Source organism: Pagrus pagrus (assembly GCF_965226575.1).
Source record: "Pagrus pagrus genome assembly, chromosome: 5".
Taxonomy (NCBI): domain Eukaryota; kingdom Metazoa; phylum Chordata; class Actinopteri; order Spariformes; family Sparidae; genus Pagrus; species Pagrus pagrus.
Window position 1 is genome coordinate 25,741,383 of NC_140189.1, and position 20,560 is coordinate 25,761,942.

Below are 20,560 nucleotides of genomic sequence, written 5' to 3' on the forward strand. Positions count from 1 at the left end.
TCTTTGCTTTATTTTCAGCTGCTTTAGGTGTGTGGGGGAGTGTGGGGCAACGAGAGATCAGTGTAAAGCACCATCTGTCACTTTGATGAACAAAAAGGAAAATATACGACAACCTGCCTGTGATCTTTTGCCTTTGGACCTCTGGTATTAGGCTCAAGAGAGGCTGGATAGCTAGCACTGAAAGACCAAATATAGCTTTTGTTGTACTAGTCACACTCAAAATCATATCCTCCAATTCTGGAGTGCTCAAATATTCTCTTTTTACCTCCTCAGGTGAAAGCACCCACAACACCTTTTTTGTTTTAAAGAGTGCTGTTTTTAAGTGTTCTTCCTCTGACTTTGAAAATAGATTTTGCACAAAGACGGAATCAAGCAGAGATGAAATTATTATCTGACAAACAGGACAGCTGCACATCTACTGTCCCATCGCTTCGAATCCTGACGACGTGACTCACCCGAGGATAGTACGTGGCATCACTGATCATCTTAAAGGATGGCTGCCTTTTTTCATCTTTCTTATCAGCCTCATTCGAAACCTAATTACAGTGATTTTAATCATACTGTATTACGAGTGATTAACCCTTTAGTGCATTTAATTAACCTTTGCAGCCACCGATTCTCATCAGGCAAAGCTTCATGCCATTTTTTTCTATGACACAGGCTTTAAATAAGCACACTTAAAACTGGTGGGAAATCTAATGTCTAAAGTGGGAGGCATCACTTGTCAGTTGCTCAAGGGGACAGGAGAATTTTGATCTATTATCAGCTTAACATCTCTGAAGATATGGTTGGTGAGTGGAACCAATGAGGGCAGATTTTTCTTGATTATATTCAAATTCTGGGAGTACGTGACGCCAAATATAAGGATGTCATACGGATTCACTTGAACCTGACCTCTCTCAGATGAATGAACAAATAAAGCTCAGAAATAATCCGATACAAGAAAGAGCCGGAAAGATTTGGAGGGACGTTGTCTAATCATATATTCATCGATTTTAAATTATTCTGACAAAAATACTCCACTCTGATCAGCAACATAAGTGAAAATCAATTTGAATCCTTGATGCATAAAATTCATGACGGATAATAATTCTGAATCGTGGAACACAGTCTGAATATTTCTGCATATTTCAGGGCAGTCACTATCAGTAACACGGGAAAATCATCCTGACAACTCGTCAGTGTGTCGTATAAACACATTATGAATTAAATCTTTGGTACCAAGGGCATGTAGTAGGCTTATGTATAATGTACCACGGCAGAGCATAGCTTTTAACTAGGGTTTTAAATAAAAGGTGGTTGAAGGCAAAGACTATCAAATCTGTGTGGGTGTCTTCATAAATTATCCGAAGCACAATACTTTGCGGGATCAACAGTCATTTACCAAAACTATGCCATAAGGAATTTTAATGCTTGCTAGATGTCACACAGAGGCGCACTGGGAGCGAAAAAAAGGCAGAAATGAACCAAAGCAATATGAGGCTAGACACAAACAAAAGCAAGCACCTCATCAAACAAAATCAATTATTGATGCAATATCATGAAATTGACCCAGAATTGGATGAATGGCAGTTGTGATAATTATGATCAAAACAGTAACAAAAATGAAAGCCAACGCAACCAAGCAACAACCAAACCCGCAAGAAATCTTAAAAACAAAGAAAAAATAAAGAAAAATGGAAAAAATAAAGCAACAAAAATGATTGAAAAAGCCAGCAAATTCAACTGAATATGTGACACTAAGTGAAAACTATGAGTACACACATCATCATGAGTAAATTGCTACCCCGTGCGCGGACTAGTCAGCCTTGATTAGTTCCATTGTGCTTGTGATAGCAGGTCAAACATGAACATGTACATACTCTGTCATGTGTTAGGGATACAAAGATCGCAGCCTCTAACACGAGCTACAATGCATCACAGTGGCAAACCATTGTTGTGATGCCAGTACATCCTCTCCTATGTGAGCTAATTTAAAGACTGTAAAGAATGTGTATCTACATATGCCATTTATAACAATAATTGGGGTCATTAAAATAGAGCATTTATGGGCTAAATGCAACGTCGACCAGGCAGGCTTTTTTATGGACTACTGCTCCCTTGGTGTTTAAGTATATTGGTCTAAAGGCTCTGCGTCACCTTGATCCCTGTGACCCCCTCCCCCGCCCGGAGCAGTACTCAGTCTTCCCCACAGCGCTCGGCTCTGGCTGTCAGCACAGAGCAAGGCCACCTCTCCTTACCTCTGATTTACATTTATTTCCCTCGCCAGCTTTTATTTATTGGGGCACTTCGCATTTGGCACATATCTCTTAGGGAATCATAAGCCCTTTGCTGTACCTTGGCATTCAAATGAGCTTCTCTCCCACAAAGCCTCACTGGCACAGTTAAGGCAGCACTTAATATTTTGAGGACAGAAGCAACAAAAAGTGGGATTATTTATCAAGTTGTTTTAGCACGTCAGGAGAAAAATGTTTTTGTTTTGTGCCATTACCTTCACACTTTTTTGCTTTAATGAATACCTGATGAATTGCCACTCTGGCTGTCATATTTATTTTGTGCTCGGCCATGTTTAAACATGTCAGTCAAATAGATTAGCACACAGCATCATTCGCCCTTGACCTTAAATACATCAGGAGAGAGTTCAATCATTGCCGCCTATCCCAGGCTCTTCTAAATCAGGCTACATCGCCACCAACCACTCACACTGAAGTTTTAAATAGCTAGCCATCCTAATTGCACTGCTGCCATTACTCAAGCTTTTGAATATGAAATTAACCTGCACATGTATTTTTGTAAATGATTATGCAATTATGGATGCTTATGAAGGCGGGTGAATACATGAATTAATAACAATCCGTACAGTGAAAGGTTTGCTGTATTAATGGCAACAATTAATGTTTTATTCTTTCGTTTCATTGCAAGTCTCGAGCACACTCGTTTTTAAGTGCAAATGACATTCATGTAGACATGGTCATGGTCTGTGTGGGAAAATCCCCTGCCTCCATGCTGCCACCCTCCCCCTTTCACATCACCTACCATGGGACAGCAAGGGGAGTGTGAGTGGGGACTAGTGTGGGTGGGTTTAAAAAGGAAGTCATGAATTACCTGTCGGGTGGTGATTTGCCCTGCAGTCTTGAATCCCCCCTGACAGCTGCACTCTGAGACACTGTAGGGGTCGGAGCTAGTCGATGAGCACTTGGAGAGTGAGTCACAGCCCACCACGAACGTGTTGTCCAATGGGAGCTCCTGGATCACATGGTGTTTCTTTGGGGCCACTGGAGTCTCCGGTTTGATTTGAAATGTAGGCTGAGGGGACGCTGACTTGTAATGCTTGGCTAAATCTGGGCTGTCGGGTTTGAAGGTGGTGGGCGTGGTGGCCCAGTTGTACTTCCCCATGGTTTGCTCCTCTAACTCCACAGGGAGATCCAGTGTACCATTAACATGCTCATGGGTTGGGTCGTCAGGCTTGGATTCATCTATGGTTACAAAGTTCAGCAGGAGGCTCTTTGGGGATCGCTTCTTTCTCTTCTTCTTCTTCTTGATCTGACGGTTGTCTTGGTTGGGTGATACCCACTCGCCACTCTGCTTGCCCTTCTGTACCACTTTGTGTCTGGGTGTCTGCCGGCAGCGCACCAAGGCAGTCACAAATATCACCAAGATGACAGTCATGGTCCCTGCTATGATAGCTATGACAACAATCACATATCCGTTGGCTTGAGGAGTTACCTCACTGTCCCCTATGTTACGGTCCAATGGTGTCTCCATACTTTTTCGCAGCTGCTCTTGAATAAAGGTAGCGTTTGACACAGTGTCATTGACAAACAAGTGAATGAGTGCAATAGCATGTAATGACTCAGGCTGGCCTAGATCTTTGACCTTGACTACCAGCCTATGCAGCCCCTGATCAGCTGCCACTATTTTCTCCTGCAGTGTTATGTTACCCGTTGTTTTGTCGATGGCGAAGAGACCTCGAGGGGAGACCCTAGATGTGATGATGATGCTGCTGATTATACTGTACTGCAGCTCAGCATTCATACCTGTGTCATTGTCAATGGCAAACACTCTGGTGACCACAGCGCCAGGGGTGGTGGTGGTTCGCACTAGGTCATATGAGTAATTGGAGGATGGGATGACGAACACGGGGCGATTGTCATTCACGTCAACTACATTGATGGTGACCTTGGCGTAGGAGGAGCTTGGAGGTTGCCCTCCATCAACTGCCTTGACCATAAATGTGTAAGAGCTTTGCTGCTCCCTATCAAAGGTGATATTGGGCTTGATCACACCAGTTTGGGGGTCGATGATGAAATTATCTTTCCCGTTCAAAATGGACAGCGTTATTACAGCATTATCTCCCGCATCTGAGTCCGTCACTGTGATTAACCCGACAGTTCCATAGAGAGGCAGGTTCTCAGGCACATAGAAGTTGTACTCAGGGTGTGTGAAAGCCGGGCTGTTGTCATTAAGGTCCTGGACGATTAGCCTGACAGTGACATTGCTCTGCAGGGATGTGGAGCCATTGTCCCTCCCTATGACAGTGAATGAGTACCTCTCCTGCTTCTCTCTGTCCAGTCGTTTGCCAACAGAGAGGATTCCTGACCGTCTGTCTATGTTAAACCCATCAGGCGCATCAGGGCCAAGAGTATAAATAATCTCAGCATTATGTCCGCTGTCTGCGTCAGTGGCGCTGATTTTTATTAACTGTGTAGAGGGGTCATTGTTCTCTGGTATGGAAAGTTGGATTTCCGGCTGGGGGAAGATGGGCGCATTGTCGTTCTCATCCTTGATTTTAATTAAAACCATAGCTGAAGTGTTCAAAGGAGGCGTCCCTCTATCCGAGGCCACTATCTTAATTGCATATTCTCGAGTCGACTCATAATCTAGGGGGGCAGCTGTCTCTAGTAAAAATTGATCATTAAAGACAGGCTTCAACCGAAAAGGAACATCATGGTCAGTGTAGCAAGCTACTTTGCCATAAAGATCTGCATCCTTGTCAGTAACAGTAATTAGGGCTATTTTGGTGTTGAGAGGTGCATTCTCAGACAGAAGAACAGTCCCATTAACCAGGTTGATAATGTAGCGAGTGTCTATGGTGGGAACATTGTCATTAACGTCTGTTACATTAACAATCACTGTGGCTCTGGAGGGGGTGGAGCTGCCATCGCTGGCAAGAACGATGAGTTTATGAACAGGAGTTACCTCCCTGTCTAGTGGCTGCTTCACAGTGATCAGTCCTGTAGAGCTATCGATGGCAAAGTGACGTTTGGTTGAGGCAGAGATCTGGTTGCTGAAGGCGAAGTGGATCTGTGCGTTGGAACCCAGGTCTGCGTCCGTGGCGTGAAGCTGAGCGACCGACGTCCCCATGGGGGCATTCTCTGGGACTGTGACCTCCAGCTCACTGTCCTTGAAGATGGGACGATTGTCGTTGACATCAGAGATGGTGACCTGGAGAATGGCAGTGCTGGACTTGGGAGGGTTGCCACCATCCTCCACCTTTATCTTCATGACGAAGGTGTCCTTCTGCTCGCGATCCAGGTTCTGCTGAACGATAAGCTGCGGCCACTTGTCGCCTTCAGGAGTCTCAATGATGTCTAAGCCAAACTCGCTGACACTCTGCGAAGACAAGATGACATTTTGAGTTATGTTTATTCTGTTTAGTATTCACAACATTCAAAAGAGAAAACCACACACACGGTTTAAACACAGATGCTTTGACTGTTGTTTTGATTGTTGTTTTGATTGCGCTTTCAGTTTTTCTTTATATGATTTGAGGATCTAAGGTTTTGCAAATTGTAAAGCTGTGACTGACACATCCGCGAGTGAGAATATCAAAATTTCACAAATAGAAGTACAGATTGCTCTAGTGATGCATAAAATGTTCTATGCTGTAGCATTCTTTTTGATCTTAGATTGTAGATTTTTCAGTTGTCTCAAAAAGCCAAGCAGCTTGTCGAGGTATTTCCTTAGGTTACTCAGGTTCATTTGTAACCCTTCTTAGAATCAGGCTTTTAGACAGTGATGAATGTCAAGAGCAAATTAAACGGCCCAGGAAATTCTTAAACAAGGCAGCTGGTTCTTGGCTCTGCTCCACTCATCTCGGTTGGGTAGCAGTAAATCAAATGCATTTGAAAACATCACTAGCTTGTTTTAAATGCTGTGCTATGCAGTACAGGCCACAGAAAAATACAAAATGTGTGTTTACTAATCCTTTTAAAAATGACCAATCATTGTAATAAACAAATCCAATCAAATCCACCCCTCCTTGCAGCTACTGCTTGAAGGGGTTTCATTTAGCTCTTTAGCCTCCTCATCAGATTTCCTCTGCCTCCACTAAAATGAGATTGCACTCTATCTTCCTATCTTGTGTCAAGGTAGAATAAAGCAGGCAGCCTTGCGACTTTTCAGCTTCATAATGGAAGACAGACGGCATGAATTTGAGACACACCAATAAGCTTCCATTTTAAATACACTGCCAGACCAGATCACTATAGATTAAGAGGAGGGAGTGAACAATCCTGCATATTAGAAAGCCTTTTTGCTCAAGAAGGAGCTAAATCTAGGCAAAAGTAAAGCCGGAGGAAAATGAAAAACAAATGCATAAGTAATCCCCATGAGAAACCAGAGGAACTGGCACTGGCTGTTAAGAGTAATTGCCTTCCACCCAAAAAAAAAATCAGCACTGATATTTACAATTTCTGATGGGGTATGGTATGGATCCAGGCATGTTTTCAAATTAGAAGAGAGTGGAGGGTAAGGGTGGACCAGAGATGGAGCGAGACAAGTGACAGAAAAAGGAGAGAAAGAGAGAGTAGGGGGAGGAAATAAGAAGAAGATCAAGCCCATGAATGAGCTGCATGCACATTATGAAACAAAGAAGCCCTTTGAAGCTCTTTCAGTCAGAAGCAGTTTCATGGTAAAACAAGAAAAAGCATCCTCTTTAAAGAGATAAGCTTCATGCTGCACATAATGTTGGAAGAGATTACTCTGTCTAGGCACAGCTATCAAATGAGATTAAGATATATACATTCTCCTCGTTCAAGGAAGGAACATTTCAACCAAATTGTGAGCACAAGAGTCCTCAGTATGTTTTAAAACCTAGAACCGTCCTTGTGCCAACACAGCCGAGACACGGAAACGTGCAGCTGCAGCATGTAAATTATTGTGTACAGTGAAAAACTGCTTGCCGAGGGAATGTTGTCAACATGTCAGTGATTGACAGAACTACTTAAACCAGCCAACGCTGCAGCAGTGATCTTTCAGACCTTATTTTGTGATCCTTCTGGCAAGCAGAAATCACATAGGGATAAGAGGACATGGCGTATAAAAATATGTGAGGAAATGTAGAGATACTGCCTTATGGATGAACTGTGCCGCAGCTTTATGCACGTTGCACAACTATTTCTGTTGTAACTGAAAGGTCCAAAGCAACATTCCTTGGGCTCTATTGCTAAGCACTACTCCATCCGCACAAAGCTCCTCAATCCTCAGTTGTTTGAATAGTTCACAGATTCGGCACAGTAGCTGAGTATCTGCACTGATATTTGGCAAAGCCTGATGTTAATAGTAGGATGTTGAGTTAGGATGTGTCAAAGGGAATGCTGCACAATGATTTATGAGCCAGCATTTCCTCCATGCTTTTGTCTTGGTTTCACACAATTTTACAACTGACAAGACAGCACTCAGTGCATTTCAATAAGTTGAAGAGAGCTATCTCTCAGGCTGTGCATCCTCCTGAATGCAAAATTAGTCTGGTGGATTGTGATAAGATCTAGGGCAGGCTAAGAAAAGGCCAAATACTAGCATGAATCACTCACTGGAAACCCTAAGGCTGAGTGAGAAGGACAAAGCTGTCTAAACAGCTAAGTGCGCACATTATACCGCGCCTCACTCTTTCACCACACATATATACTGTACAGGTTTGCGTCGTCTTGAGCTCGGATGATTCGCCATTCATTCCACATTGCAGGGCCACAGGTCTCTGCAGTGATGAGAGAGGGATCGGAGCGATGTATATGTGGGATGTGCGAGGTACACAATCTAATCAGAGTTGGCTTATTTAAATGAAAATGATTGAGGGACACTGACAGAAGCAGAGGTGGCTGATGATGAGGGAAGGATGACTCTGAACCCTGTTCTGCAGACAGGCGCCTCAGATTATCAGTGGATGCATCTTTCAGTCAAGTTGATGACCTTATTAAAACTAAGAGGAGACTGAGATTGGGCTGTGAATATATCAGGAGGACTCTAGTCACGGTGATGCCCATGGATGGGGCTAACTGGGGAGGGCTATTCATCATAAGCTATAGCACCTCTTTATAATGCTGATAGAAACTCCCTCTCTCTCTGCCTCCCTGCCTCCCTCTCTCTCTTTCTCTCATTCCTCCCTCTTTCTGTCTCTCCATACCTCATACACTCCTGCCCCTGGCAATGATCTCATGCATATAATTAAGACAAAAGAAGCTGGGAATTGTTTGTCTCTTTTTGTCAACCCCTGGAAGAGGATGATGTGTCAAAATAGGATGCTAATGAAAACTGGAAATGCTTGACAGTGAGCTCTCTGCCCAAAAGTCCTATTCACTGCCTATAGGCACCATGCAATGCATTAATCAAATTTCTCTTGCTGCTTGGGAATGGAGCTTGAATAAATTTTGCATCTTCACATGCAAAGTTAGAATCAGTTTAGAATAAAATTATTCAAGCTCCTACTTGGAGTATCGACAAAAAGACCACTCCATCCACTTAAAAATCTTAGGTATATTTGGGATAGTCATGTTGTAACCAAGTGGAGTGAAAAGTACCCCAGGAAAAACCTAGGTAGGTGGCAAAAGGTTAAGTCTAAGAGCCCTCCAAGATCGTCCAACCAAAATACAGACACCCACTTCATCATCCAGTTTGCCAGTGTGGCATAGCCCAGCCAGCAGCAGAACATTGATCTACATGAAATGACTTGAACAAGACGCCCACCTTCAATGTGTCTGAAGATGCTGACTAGGATGCAACTCGGACTAATGTAGCGCGTGACGCTGCAAAGTCATATATCACTGGAGTGGGGTAAGGAAAGGGGGCAATAGTTGTGAAGAGTCAAAATCCCAAACAGCAGAATCTCCTTTAGCCTCGAGTGTGAGTGAGTTATCCTGTGAATATGTAAACTGATCAAATCTGCTTTCATGGGAGATCCACCTCCATCCATGCATGTGATTGCTTTCTCTGACCTTGACCATTTCTTAGGACGCCTCCCCTGCAGTTCAGGTGACGTAACAAGCCGCTGCACTGCACTGATGGCAGAGTTTCACTCAAACTGTGATTACCGCCTATTATGTGCGGGGCTGGAGCACTGTGTAGGATGGAATTACCCGTTGTCCCTCATAGCTTTGGAAAAGGACAAAGCTGTACAGAAAAAGGCTACCACACTTCTTTCATTTGTTCTGTATGTTGACAACTGAGGCATGCTACATGTGGAGTGGCGTACCACTGAGAATTGCTCACTGTGATACACAATGGTAGCAATTTCAGCACCGTGCCCTACACAACACAAGAAAACTGGGCAAACTATCATTCTGGGGGAGCTTCTGAGACAAATCTCGCAGGACCATACAAAGATAGTCCAAGGGTGGCTTAGCAGCCAGGAGCTATTCTAGGAAGTGCTTGCGCATTCCTTCCCCACTAAACCCTTGGCTTTCTGCTGCACTCCTAAAATAAAAGATACCAAAGGTTGAAAAATGTTCTTGCTCTTTTAATGCTCCTCCCTGTGTTTTACTCATATGGAATCTGGAACACAAGGAAATTAATCTCGAGTACAATAAGAACATAATGAGAAGAACTGAATCAGGGACGCAGTGCCGAGGATGCTCAAAGAAGAATTTCCTGCGAGAGATAATCCGACCACAGTCTAGGCGAGGATTTAAGAAAGCTTTATATTGTGAAAAGGGCACAAAAAAAAAATGATTGCAGATGATCATCATAATGAGCAGAACATTTGGTTGGTGATTTTCCAGGCATAAACAATTCAGGACATTGCGCTGGAGAGGCCTTGGCAGTGGGACTCTTTAAAAATGCAAATTGGTATTCAAAGCAGACACGGACAGCAACGATTCTGTTCATTCCAAGCCAGTGTTAACTTCATCTGAGACACAAGATGGACTTGTCATTTCTGTCTCGCACCGTGCTCTCAAATCCTGTAACCTCCCTTTATTTATTTTGTTTAGGTTTTCCTCCAGAGTGCTTGCATCTCCCTCTTTAATTACACTCCATTTGTAAGAGCTCGTGTCATCTCCAATATTCATCTATCCACAAAGCACCGAGTGTTGTCTAGACTATAAATGAAGAATGCATGATATTATCCTACATTTCAAGATTTAGGGCTGACTCCATTAGGCAACAGAGAATATTGCACCGCAGTTTAATAAAGCATCAATTAGATGATGAAGAAAAGCTTTTCCTAGTTCTGCATGAGACACCGATTAACATAATATAGTACATTCCTTCTCCCTTGCTTAGATCTACTGGCACATGTAACCTGTTGCTGGAAATTGGACATGCAGTAAATGCTGTGTGTGCACTTTCCGCCGCGTGTTCGCTGATATTACTGTACATGGTGAAAACTTCCCCTTCTTTACAGCCTTCTCTCATAATGAAATAAAGCATATGGACATATTAATGGCTGGTGTAAAAGATTGCAGGCTTCATGACATATTCAGCTTTATGAAAAAGTAGGTCATATTTTCAACAAGTCAAAATTAATTTCCTATATGGCTGTACACCACGGCACTAAAGCTCTATAGTAATACAGCGGGTTTACAGCAGGAGCTACAATGCAGAATCTCAATCATATCGCATTAGAAACACATGGGATGAAAAATCTGGCAAAAGAAAACGTTGGGAGAACTTCCTGATTAAAAATAGCCAACTAATCAGACTTGGTATAGACAGGTGGCATGCTGCAGGCATAGCAGCGTGTCAGACATTCATCAATAATATGTGTGCTGACTAATAATATTCTGCTTGCACCAGAGACAGTCATCCATTAGATTTGAAAAGACGATTCATTTCCTACTTTCTATCCGGTTTTATCTCTTTTTAAGTGTTTCTCCTCAATGGATTGCTACATGGTCTTTGTTTCATCAGAGGTAGAGACGTAATTGTTCTGGACCTATTCATTTTGCTAACGTTAAACCTGAAGACTGCACCAGTATCATGAGGCTTCAGGCCCTGTATCTTTCAATATCTTTCACTCAGTCGCTATTGTGCTGAATTAATTTGTACAAGATGGCTTTTAGTTTAGCCGAGAGATCGCAGATATACTGTAATAGCTTCTATCAACTTCAGTTTTAGTGGAGTGAATCTGTACTTAGAAATTCAGCTCGGATGTTTGTCATTATTAATTATTTAATCGCAGCTGACAATTCACCAAATATCAAATAAAATATATATATGATCATGTCTGGTATGTACCCAGACTCTGTAGCAGCACAAGATCAGCATTCATAAATGAACAGGTAGACCTTCAGATAGGGCTGGGTGACATATTGATGCATTGTTGCTGTTGCATGTTCATTTTATTTCCTGGTTTGGCTGACTAGACTAACCAGACTGTTCTACTTGTTCCAATACTTGCCCTAACCCACTTGATCATCATATTACTGATGATCAAAAATCTGTTTATTAGAGCCCGGCTGATATATTGATTGGCTGATACTATCGGCCGGTGTGCAAATGTTTTGGTTTTAAAGAACACAGTGCAGAAAACGATACTTGGGTGATTTATAATTATTACATTTTGAGTGACGTTTACTGTTTCAGGTCACTGATGTCATTTTAGACTATAAAGTTATATGTCCTGCCTTAATTACATACTTTTGTCACAAGTGTTTGATCGCTGCAAAAATTATAATTCAGATACTGAAATTATATATATATATATATATATATATATATATATATATATATATATATATATATATTGTGTACCGCAATAGAACCTAAAAGTATAGCGATACATTTTAAGGCCATATTGCCCAACCCTACCTTCATAAATAAGCTTCATATCAACACGAAACCGACAGTGATTCAGAGAACATGTTCGTTTTTTTAAGATGTTGAACAAGCCCCATTTTTTAAAAATCAGTTTCACTAATCAGCTCATGACTCTAACTCTAGCCCTGTGGCATCAACCTCACCAACCAAACACTCTGCAATAAACCTACATCCATAGTAAAGGCACGATGGGTTTGGAAAATGCCCCAGTGATTAATACGGCCACCCTAAACACAGCAACATACCTATTCATTTTCATTGTATAGGTGTGAGAAATGAAACAGGAGGGAGCCTCACCTTGACCAGTTCATAATGTTGGATCCCATTGATTCCTACATCAGGGTCAAATGCTGAGGGCACCGGGTATCGGGTGTTGATGGCTGTGTTCTCTGGGATGGAGATGTTAATTACAGTGGACTGGAAAAGCGGCGCGTTGTCATTTACATCCTCGATCAGGAAGCGGATCTTGACCAATCTGAAGATCTCATCGGGCAGCACGGCCACCTCAATCTCATAGTAGCAGCGTTTCTCAGCGAAGACCCCAGAGCACAGCTTCTCCCGGTCGATTCTGTGATTGGTGGTAAAGATCTCCCCGGTGTTGGCCTCCACCCTCACCAAAGGCACGTCACCTGTCTTGTACACAGGCTTGAACTGCAGGGGCGAGGAGAGCCTGATGTTGGGGTCTAGGTTGAGGTCCAGGTCCTTGCGCAGGTTCCCGATGCGGACGTTCTCCGGCTGCTCCTCCTTCACCGTGTAGTCCCTCTCCTGGGCCCGGCATAGCAAGACCACACAGGTGAGCAAGACCACCAGCACATGAGCCTGACTTGCTAAGTCCATACTCAAGAGTGGATTGGGGCTTCACTTCTACGGCAGCAATTCTGCCACAAGAGAAGCGAGACAGAGAGAAACAAAAAAAAAGAGAGGGAGACAGAACACACAATGTCAATGCACAAAATGACATGGCCTTCAAGCTCTGTTGTAATTAGTACTATTCTCCCTCACGGAGAGTTTTCAACTTGACCTATTCATTCTAACTAGTTATGAGCCCACATCCTTCCCATGTCTTTGAGAGCAAATTAACGGCGGTTTTACACAATTAACCTTTGATGACATCCATTGAGCAAGCAGACACGTAAAGGTTAGCAGTTCACGTATTCCATCAATCCATTTCATCACTGTAATGAACCCTTTCATATTTTTATTGAGACGCATGAAAGCAGTTGAGTTCACTGTTGCGATAAAATTGTTTGCTTTGAAAAAGCTTGTTCACAAACTACTGTGCATGCGGGAAAAAAATAGGACACGGCACAGAGAGGAACTTTCATATCTGAGTCAACGTGAGTCAATATGGTGCAGTGGTGTCTCCATTAAGTGCACCTCGCATCCACACTTGAGCTGATTTGGAGGCAACGGAATTGAGCCTTAAGCATCGGTGCCTCCATGCATGAACACACACACACACACACACTCGCAGTAAACGCTTGACAGCAGCTATTAATGGACAACCTCATTTGCTCTGAATGTAAACAATGGAGCTCGCAAATATTTCATGAACGCCCATGTGTGTAAACATACACAACGTGATAAGAGCACTGTTTAGAGGAACCGTGGTGGGAAGAGACAACAACGTGAAATTATTTATTGTGGGAGCAGCCATCAGTCAAATTAGCGAAATTTAATCATAACTTCATTACATCCTGACGAATGTGTTTTCTCCGACATCAAATTTAAACAGCATTCAGTTTACTGTTTGTGCTGAGCGATGCCTGTGATAAAACCTTTAACAGAAAATGCAGCGCGGATGGGTTATGCCATCACTGAATATAATTGATTAATAAGTCTTCTTGTGTTGGCTGCCACTTCATTTGATGCTGTTGTTCTACAAAATCTTTAATTGTTTTATACCACCAAATGCTTGCCAAAGGGCAACAACCCCAATTGCCAAAACTCAAGTAGGTCATTGGAAGAGGATGAAGGAGTCATATTCTGCAATGCCTTCCCTGCCAGTATATGCTTGCATGAAATATTGACTGCTTTCCACCAGTTAATTAGTAGGTTATTTAGTCAGTTACTGGCGCAGCTACTTCATGTGGTTTGCTTGCTGACATTTTGACTTATTCATTTATTTAATCTATTCTTGCATATATTTAATTGATGAAATCCTCTCTTTAAAGGCATGGCCACACACGCTTTCATGTGCTTTTGACATTACAGTGGTGGTAACGCAGTGTTATTATAAACACATATCCATGTGCAGCGATTTTTTTTCTGTAGAACAAGAGAATTACATTTCTGGTCTTGAGATCGTTTTTGGTGAGCGATGACGTTTCAAGGCAAAGCCACCGATGCACAGCTATGTTTACTTCTCATAACAATTCCCCATGTGTATTCCAGTGCAATATATTTAACAACGAACATAATTTCATCGCTCACATCCTCCTGTGTGTTTAGGTCCAACGCCCCCCTGAGTGTTTTTATCAATCTAATATGATTTTCCTCGAGATATTATTCATAAAGCAGCAGCCTTGAAATCAAACGTCCGTTCCCTTCAAAGTAAAGCAAAATTGTATGACAGCCATCACAGCAACGATATACAGCTGGTGCCGAAAATGCATACGTACCTGCAGTAACAAGGGACCGTAAATTGCTCACCGGGAGCCGTATTATTTCCTAGTTTATGAAATTTCCATCCATCCATTTACATGAGTCAAACAATATCCAGTAGAAAAGGTATGACTACCTAAACTGCACTACAGGGGTTCTCTAAATTGGCAAGGCAACAGCGTTCATAGCCATTGAAGCTCTCGGCCTACCGACAAAGGGGAATTGATTAAAAATAAGAATTTAATTAAGCCGGTTTTGAATCAGCAACAATTGCAAGGCATTCGGGCAGCCTGTAAAGACAGATTTCTTTTCACAGGTTTCATAAAGCAGTCACATGAGACTCATTAAAGAACAGTTGGACAGAAAAAACGTGGCTGACATTGATCAGTGTGAGGGTTATTCATTGTACACATACAGCACAGCCAGTGTTGTGCTGTCATGTCAAAATATTGATGAGATATATCCCATTAGCGACTGTGACACACTTTACTTTGAAGTGTGCATCTTTCTGAGAGTGAGCAGCAATTGCTTCACTGTGCTGATCGCCAGGCAGTCCAAGGCTGAGCTTCGCTCGACGCATAATGAAGTTTAAATTACATCCTTAAATGGGATGTGATTCGCCCAAGTGAAAAAACAGAAAAGATCAAAGCATGATCTAGATTTCCTCTCCCTTGTAAGTGACAATAATGTTCCACGGGATGAAGGGGTTTAGTATGTTTTTGACTCAGAGTACATGCAGGAGAACAGATGTAGCTACAGAAAGTACACCGTGGCCATGCTAATGTGATGTTAAGGAAAACAATTTTACCGGTACTGGAGGTAGAAAGATGCACAGAGCCTATTTCTCTTCAAACACAGAGCTCAAATGCTACAATTATGCATTTCGATACTTTATAGGCACGTTGTCCTTGAGCATATTACGGCAAAACCTGTTTACCCCTCTTATTCTATTAACTAACAGTGGGTTCTTTTCTCAAAACCATGATTTTCAACATCTGCATGGCTTTGCACTTGTCACAACTCTTTATAAACCTGTCCATGAGGGATAAGCTAGGTGAGAGAAGGAATTGTGCTGGAGGGGGAAAAAAGTAAGAGGGAGGGAGAAAGAAATCCTAGGTGTCAGTCAGAGTGTCTCCTTTGCTTACATTTCACTAGTCTCCTGAAATGCTATTTTGAGCCCCAGACAGCAGGTTGAATCCAGTAGGCAAACTCAAGCCTCCCTCTTGGGAAACACAGAGTGAAGAGGAGCAGGCCGGCCCTGGATCACTTTACACAACAGTTTGATGGACAGGCCTTCCTGGTGTGTGCACCCGCTGAAGGTAGCAGCGAGAGGGGAGACATACAGCTACTGTCACCCCCTACGTTCACCCCTAAAAATACCATCAACTGGAAACTTTTAGTGAAGTGAGTTTAAGGCTGGGACCCGAGACATCTGGAGTCCTTTAACTGTCAAAGGCAGGTTTCAAACCGCTGCAGTATCTATCAATATTGCCTGTGGATCCAAAGAGATCTTCAAACGAGGGCATTGGTTGAGGTAATACTTTTGATTGTCTTGGGCTTTTTCTCTTTTAACAGCTTTAAGGATCACTGACAGCCTGACAGACCAGGTTTCTGTCAAGATCAGTCAGTTTTTTTTTTCAGTCCACACAGCCAGAACAATTCTCTTTACACGGTGGAGGAGGAAAAAAAAGTTGCGCTCTCTTGGGAAACTTTGACTGTATTACCTGGATTTTACCGGAATGTAAGGAAAGACAAGAAAGTGACGCTGGGAATAAATGGCAACGTTGACATTGTTAATAATAGATTTAAAACCGACAAAAGACCCGTATTCAAGTTCAAATATCACTTTGATTTGCACATCACGCTATCTTTCAGAGCCGCAAAGCAACGGATGATGTATCAGAATCTGACGCAGTGTTTGCATTAAGCCTGGCTGTGGTATTTGGCTGCACATCCCAGTGGCTATTCACATTTAAATCCGCTTCTTAAATCTTCAATAGACTTGGATTATGAAGCGCTGTGTACAACTCCTTGTATGATTAAATGGTCGCTAGGTGATAATTCTTACCCTCGTGCATTAGCAAAATGACGCACTAATTTACAATGTCGTAATCATGGACCTCAAGAGGGCAGTCCATACATACAAATGTAATCCTAAAGCTAAGTGCAATCATTGCGGTGTGGCGTTACGTCATCTTGAATGCTAACTTTGAAAAAAATCCCTTATTTTTACTGACAGGGGCACAAAATCCTAAAATCTGGACAGGTACATTAATAGTCAGAGAACCAATAAATTAAAACGGAGTCAGAACAAAATAAAAAACATGAATATTATGAATTCCTGCTGAAATATAATTTTCTTACTCGATAATACAAAACACATTAAAGACCATTTTCTTGTTTTTTTTTACAAGTGGCGCAAATTTGAGCTGGAAAATGTGCTTTTGACACCATAATGGGATTCTGAAATTGGCTCATTCACTCACGTTCAATAACACACCTTTTAATGGAGCTGAATAGGACAATTCAACCACTGCAATATTGTGACATCAACAAGATATTCAGGAGAAGATCTGAATGTTAACATGGCCCAAAGTGATGGAGAAAACTCTTCACCGAGCTTTCTTTAAAATTTCTGCCTCCACAGTCACATATCTTTAATGTATGGAGCCGGAGTGTCACCAGTGGAACTGCCAAGCATACACTGGAGGATGAAAAACTAAGAGCAAAGCAAATAGACAACATCTGTGACACCTGGGAGGCGTCTCTGAGGCTACAGGTTAGCAACTCTATGAACTCTTTGGAAAGTGAATCTGCCAACGTTTAGCTGCGTTCATCAAAGGGATGGAAGGAAACTGGGGGTATGGTTGCAACGCTTACAGTAAGTCAGGGTATTGCAGGCTATGTGATCAATTGTCCTGCACCTACTGATGAATCTAAAACGGCATGTGCATGAGCAAATGTTTTTATTGCGTTTCTCAAATCAATCAAACACTCAACCGGCTTCCATTTGCTCGCTGCCTCTTCTTTTAATATAAACGCCTACAGCCAAAATATGCTGCTCACCTTGGGAAGGTTCACATTACCATTTGATTTAATTCTCCAGCAAATATAGAGTTCGGGGGGGGGGGCCTCGTGGGAGTCTTTAAAAAAAAAAACGGGCCCAATAATAAAATAATCTATTGCATATTGAGCAGGTAGAAGATATTAGGAACCCAAACAACCAACTGTGGCGGTTAATCTTCAAGCCAGCGGGAATTAACAGCGTGACTATTTGAACTATACCTGGTAGAAAACAGTTATTTATTTATTTATTTATTTATTTTTATTTTTCCTGGAGTCTGAGCGTGAACAGACCAGTCCCTGAGGTTATGGTCTGTGACGGCTTGAACCGCTTGACCACGAGCGCGCAGTTACCGCGCACCCACGCACCGAGCTCAGCGGCCAAGCTGCTGAGAAACCCGCACTGACAAGTCCCCGCAGTTGGATGCTCCTGGAAAGTAGGGCCTATCTATCCGGCGATCAGTGTTGAGCAGGGCTAAATAACGCCCGGAGTCGTGACCAAACGCGCGGTGCACATTCGTAATGCGACAGCTCGGCTTAGATTCTCCACGACGCACCGCGTCCGTGGATAATTTCTATTTACATCAGGTGGCTCGGGGGACGCCTGTTTTCTTTTTGGAGCAGCTCTAGGAAAACCCACGGCACACCAAAATGACCCGCCATCGCGGCACACTGACTCATCCAAGTGCCACTGAATTTGCGCAAAGCTCATGTTGCTGGTTGTAGAGACGGCGCAGAGGCTCGCCGATATTGGGACATCAATTTCGATTTCATACGGAGCACATAAATTAGGCTGCTGGGCGCTCTCCAGCGTGTCTGAATGCGCTCAGGAGACAGACCAGTCATGTGCACGCATTTGCTGAGAGACCGCTAAAGTAAAAACCCATTAAAGTCAGGAATGAAGGAGCGAGGCTTACCTTTTTTTTCCCCGAGCGAACAGCAGGAAAAATCAACCGTGAGTGCCGTCGCGTAGAGACATCACTGATTTACAAAAAAGAAGTGCCACGAATTTAACTGAAGTAGGGGGAAAGGGGGAGAAAGGATCCTCATCAGAAGCGGCAGCAAAATGCGTTGCAAGTAGAAAAAAAAAAATGTTATCCACTACAAAAACTTATCCATGCGCTAAAAAAACTGCGGTCCTCATGTGCAGGAGACAAAACAAAAAGCAATCAGGCACAGCGATCAACTTTGTTTGGAAAGGACGCTGTAATTCCTCTTCGGATGGCTCGGGCTCACAATCCCACGGGCGGAGATACGCATCGGTCCAAGCTTGTTTTACATTAACTTTGCATCCCCTAGCCTATAAATCCCTACTTTAACTGACCGGCTTGAAAATCGCCGGCACCCCGAACTTACACGTGCGCCTTAAAGAATTCTTGACCCGCGCGTAAAACTTCAATCCAAGAGCGCAAAAAAAAAAAAGAGAGGAAAAATTAAAAAAACAAAATGGACTTCTGCTGAAAAACTGAGCGCTTGAAAGCTAATTTATTTTTATAACCACTTGTTTTGACTGATTCGAGGTTGTGCACGCTCCCCCAAAAACTCTTAAAGGAGGGATGCTGAGAGCGCATCGCCCCCCCAGTGGAGTTGGATCAAAGTGTGCCTCAGTGCAGCATCACTTACAGGAGCCGGGATAGGCGGTTCACCGTATCTCTCTGCTAAGCTGTAGATGTCTCAGTAGTATTGTATGAACTCAGTTCCTCAATACTGCCCACCTCTCTCCCTCTCGCTCTCCCTCCGACTGACATCATGGGCTGAAGGAGGAGCCAACCGCAGATTTAAGAGCCCCGGTCCTCTTAAAGCCGCACTGCGTTGGAGAGAGATGCTTGCTCTGAGATGTAGGTGGATGCCGTGCTCTGTGTGTGCGTGTGTGTGTGTGTGTGTGTGTGGACCACAGACGCCTCTGCCGTTTGCAGTAGCCACACTGCTTCAGAAATCCGCCTGAAAGCAGGAGGGGGGCACTGTTCACTTTTACACGGAGCTTTAGTTTCTGTTTTTCATTTCCAATTAGGTCTACTGTATCAGCGACACCACCTGAATAAGGATGACGTTCAGATTGTTTTCAGACGCTCCCCAGAGTGTCAACAGGCCATGGTGAAGCTCTTAGCGGGGATGAGAGGAGAAATTAGCCTGGAAATGGGTTTATCCACAGTTTCCAAGTATGTAACGGTGTCAAATCATTCCTGCGAACGAGCCCCATCAGAGTTCAGACTATTACCATGAACACTTGAAATGCAAGAATGGCAACAAGGCATTACCTGGAAAATTGGGGGTGGAAGGGGGGGGGACCTGTATAAAAATCGACAAGGTAGCTCAAATGCCTCATTAAAATGATGCAGGATCAGATATTCCTTATCAGTGAAGTGCTAAAAGTTGTATTAGCAGCGTGTATTTGCGGCCATAAAACCGACTGGAGTAAAAAATCAACAAATCTCATTGCAGCTGAAGGGCAAAAAGTCAGACAGGCATCAATGCAACATATTGACCGGCTCCAAAATCACCGATCACAAATCATCATGCTGTCACTTCTCCGCTGCGGCAAACCGAATGGGCGCTCCGTCCCTAAATACCCTCAAGTAGATCATCACAGGTGCTTTTATGGGGGGTCATTATGGGTTATGGTCACGCAAAGGTCAAACGATCACCACCACCGCCACGTTACAGCTGATTAGCCTTGTCCCTCCGCCGTCACCTCACACAACAAATGGCTGTAACTTTGCATTTTAACAAGTTTAGCCCCTGGCAAGGTCTCACAAACAGCATTCTTCACCTGTTCAACGATTCCTTCCACATTATTACACGTCACAACAGTCATCCCTGAAGACAAGGGAGCAGCGGCAGGGCCAGGTGGCTGTTTCTG

At 43.1% G+C, this 20,560-nt stretch overlaps 1 protein-coding gene across 3 annotated transcripts in view; it reads right to left on the minus strand.

Moving 5' to 3' along the window:
• Nucleotides 1-19,395, minus strand: part of pcdh11 (protocadherin 11) — a 137,579-nt gene extending 118,184 nt beyond the window's left edge. For all 3 annotated transcript variants that reach the window (XM_084352435.1, XM_084352434.1, XM_084352436.1), the window contains exons 1-3: nt 18,618-19,395; nt 12,331-12,911; nt 3,106-5,613 (exon numbers count right to left, since the gene is read on the minus strand). In XM_084352435.1, the coding sequence (XP_084208561.1) occupies nt 3,106-5,613; nt 12,331-12,870 (3,048 nt within the window). In that variant the 5' untranslated portion in view covers nt 12,871-12,911; nt 18,618-19,395. The remainder of the gene's footprint in view (nt 1-3,105; nt 5,614-12,330; nt 12,912-18,617) is intronic.
• Nucleotides 19,396-20,560: the final 1,165 nt, after the last annotated feature.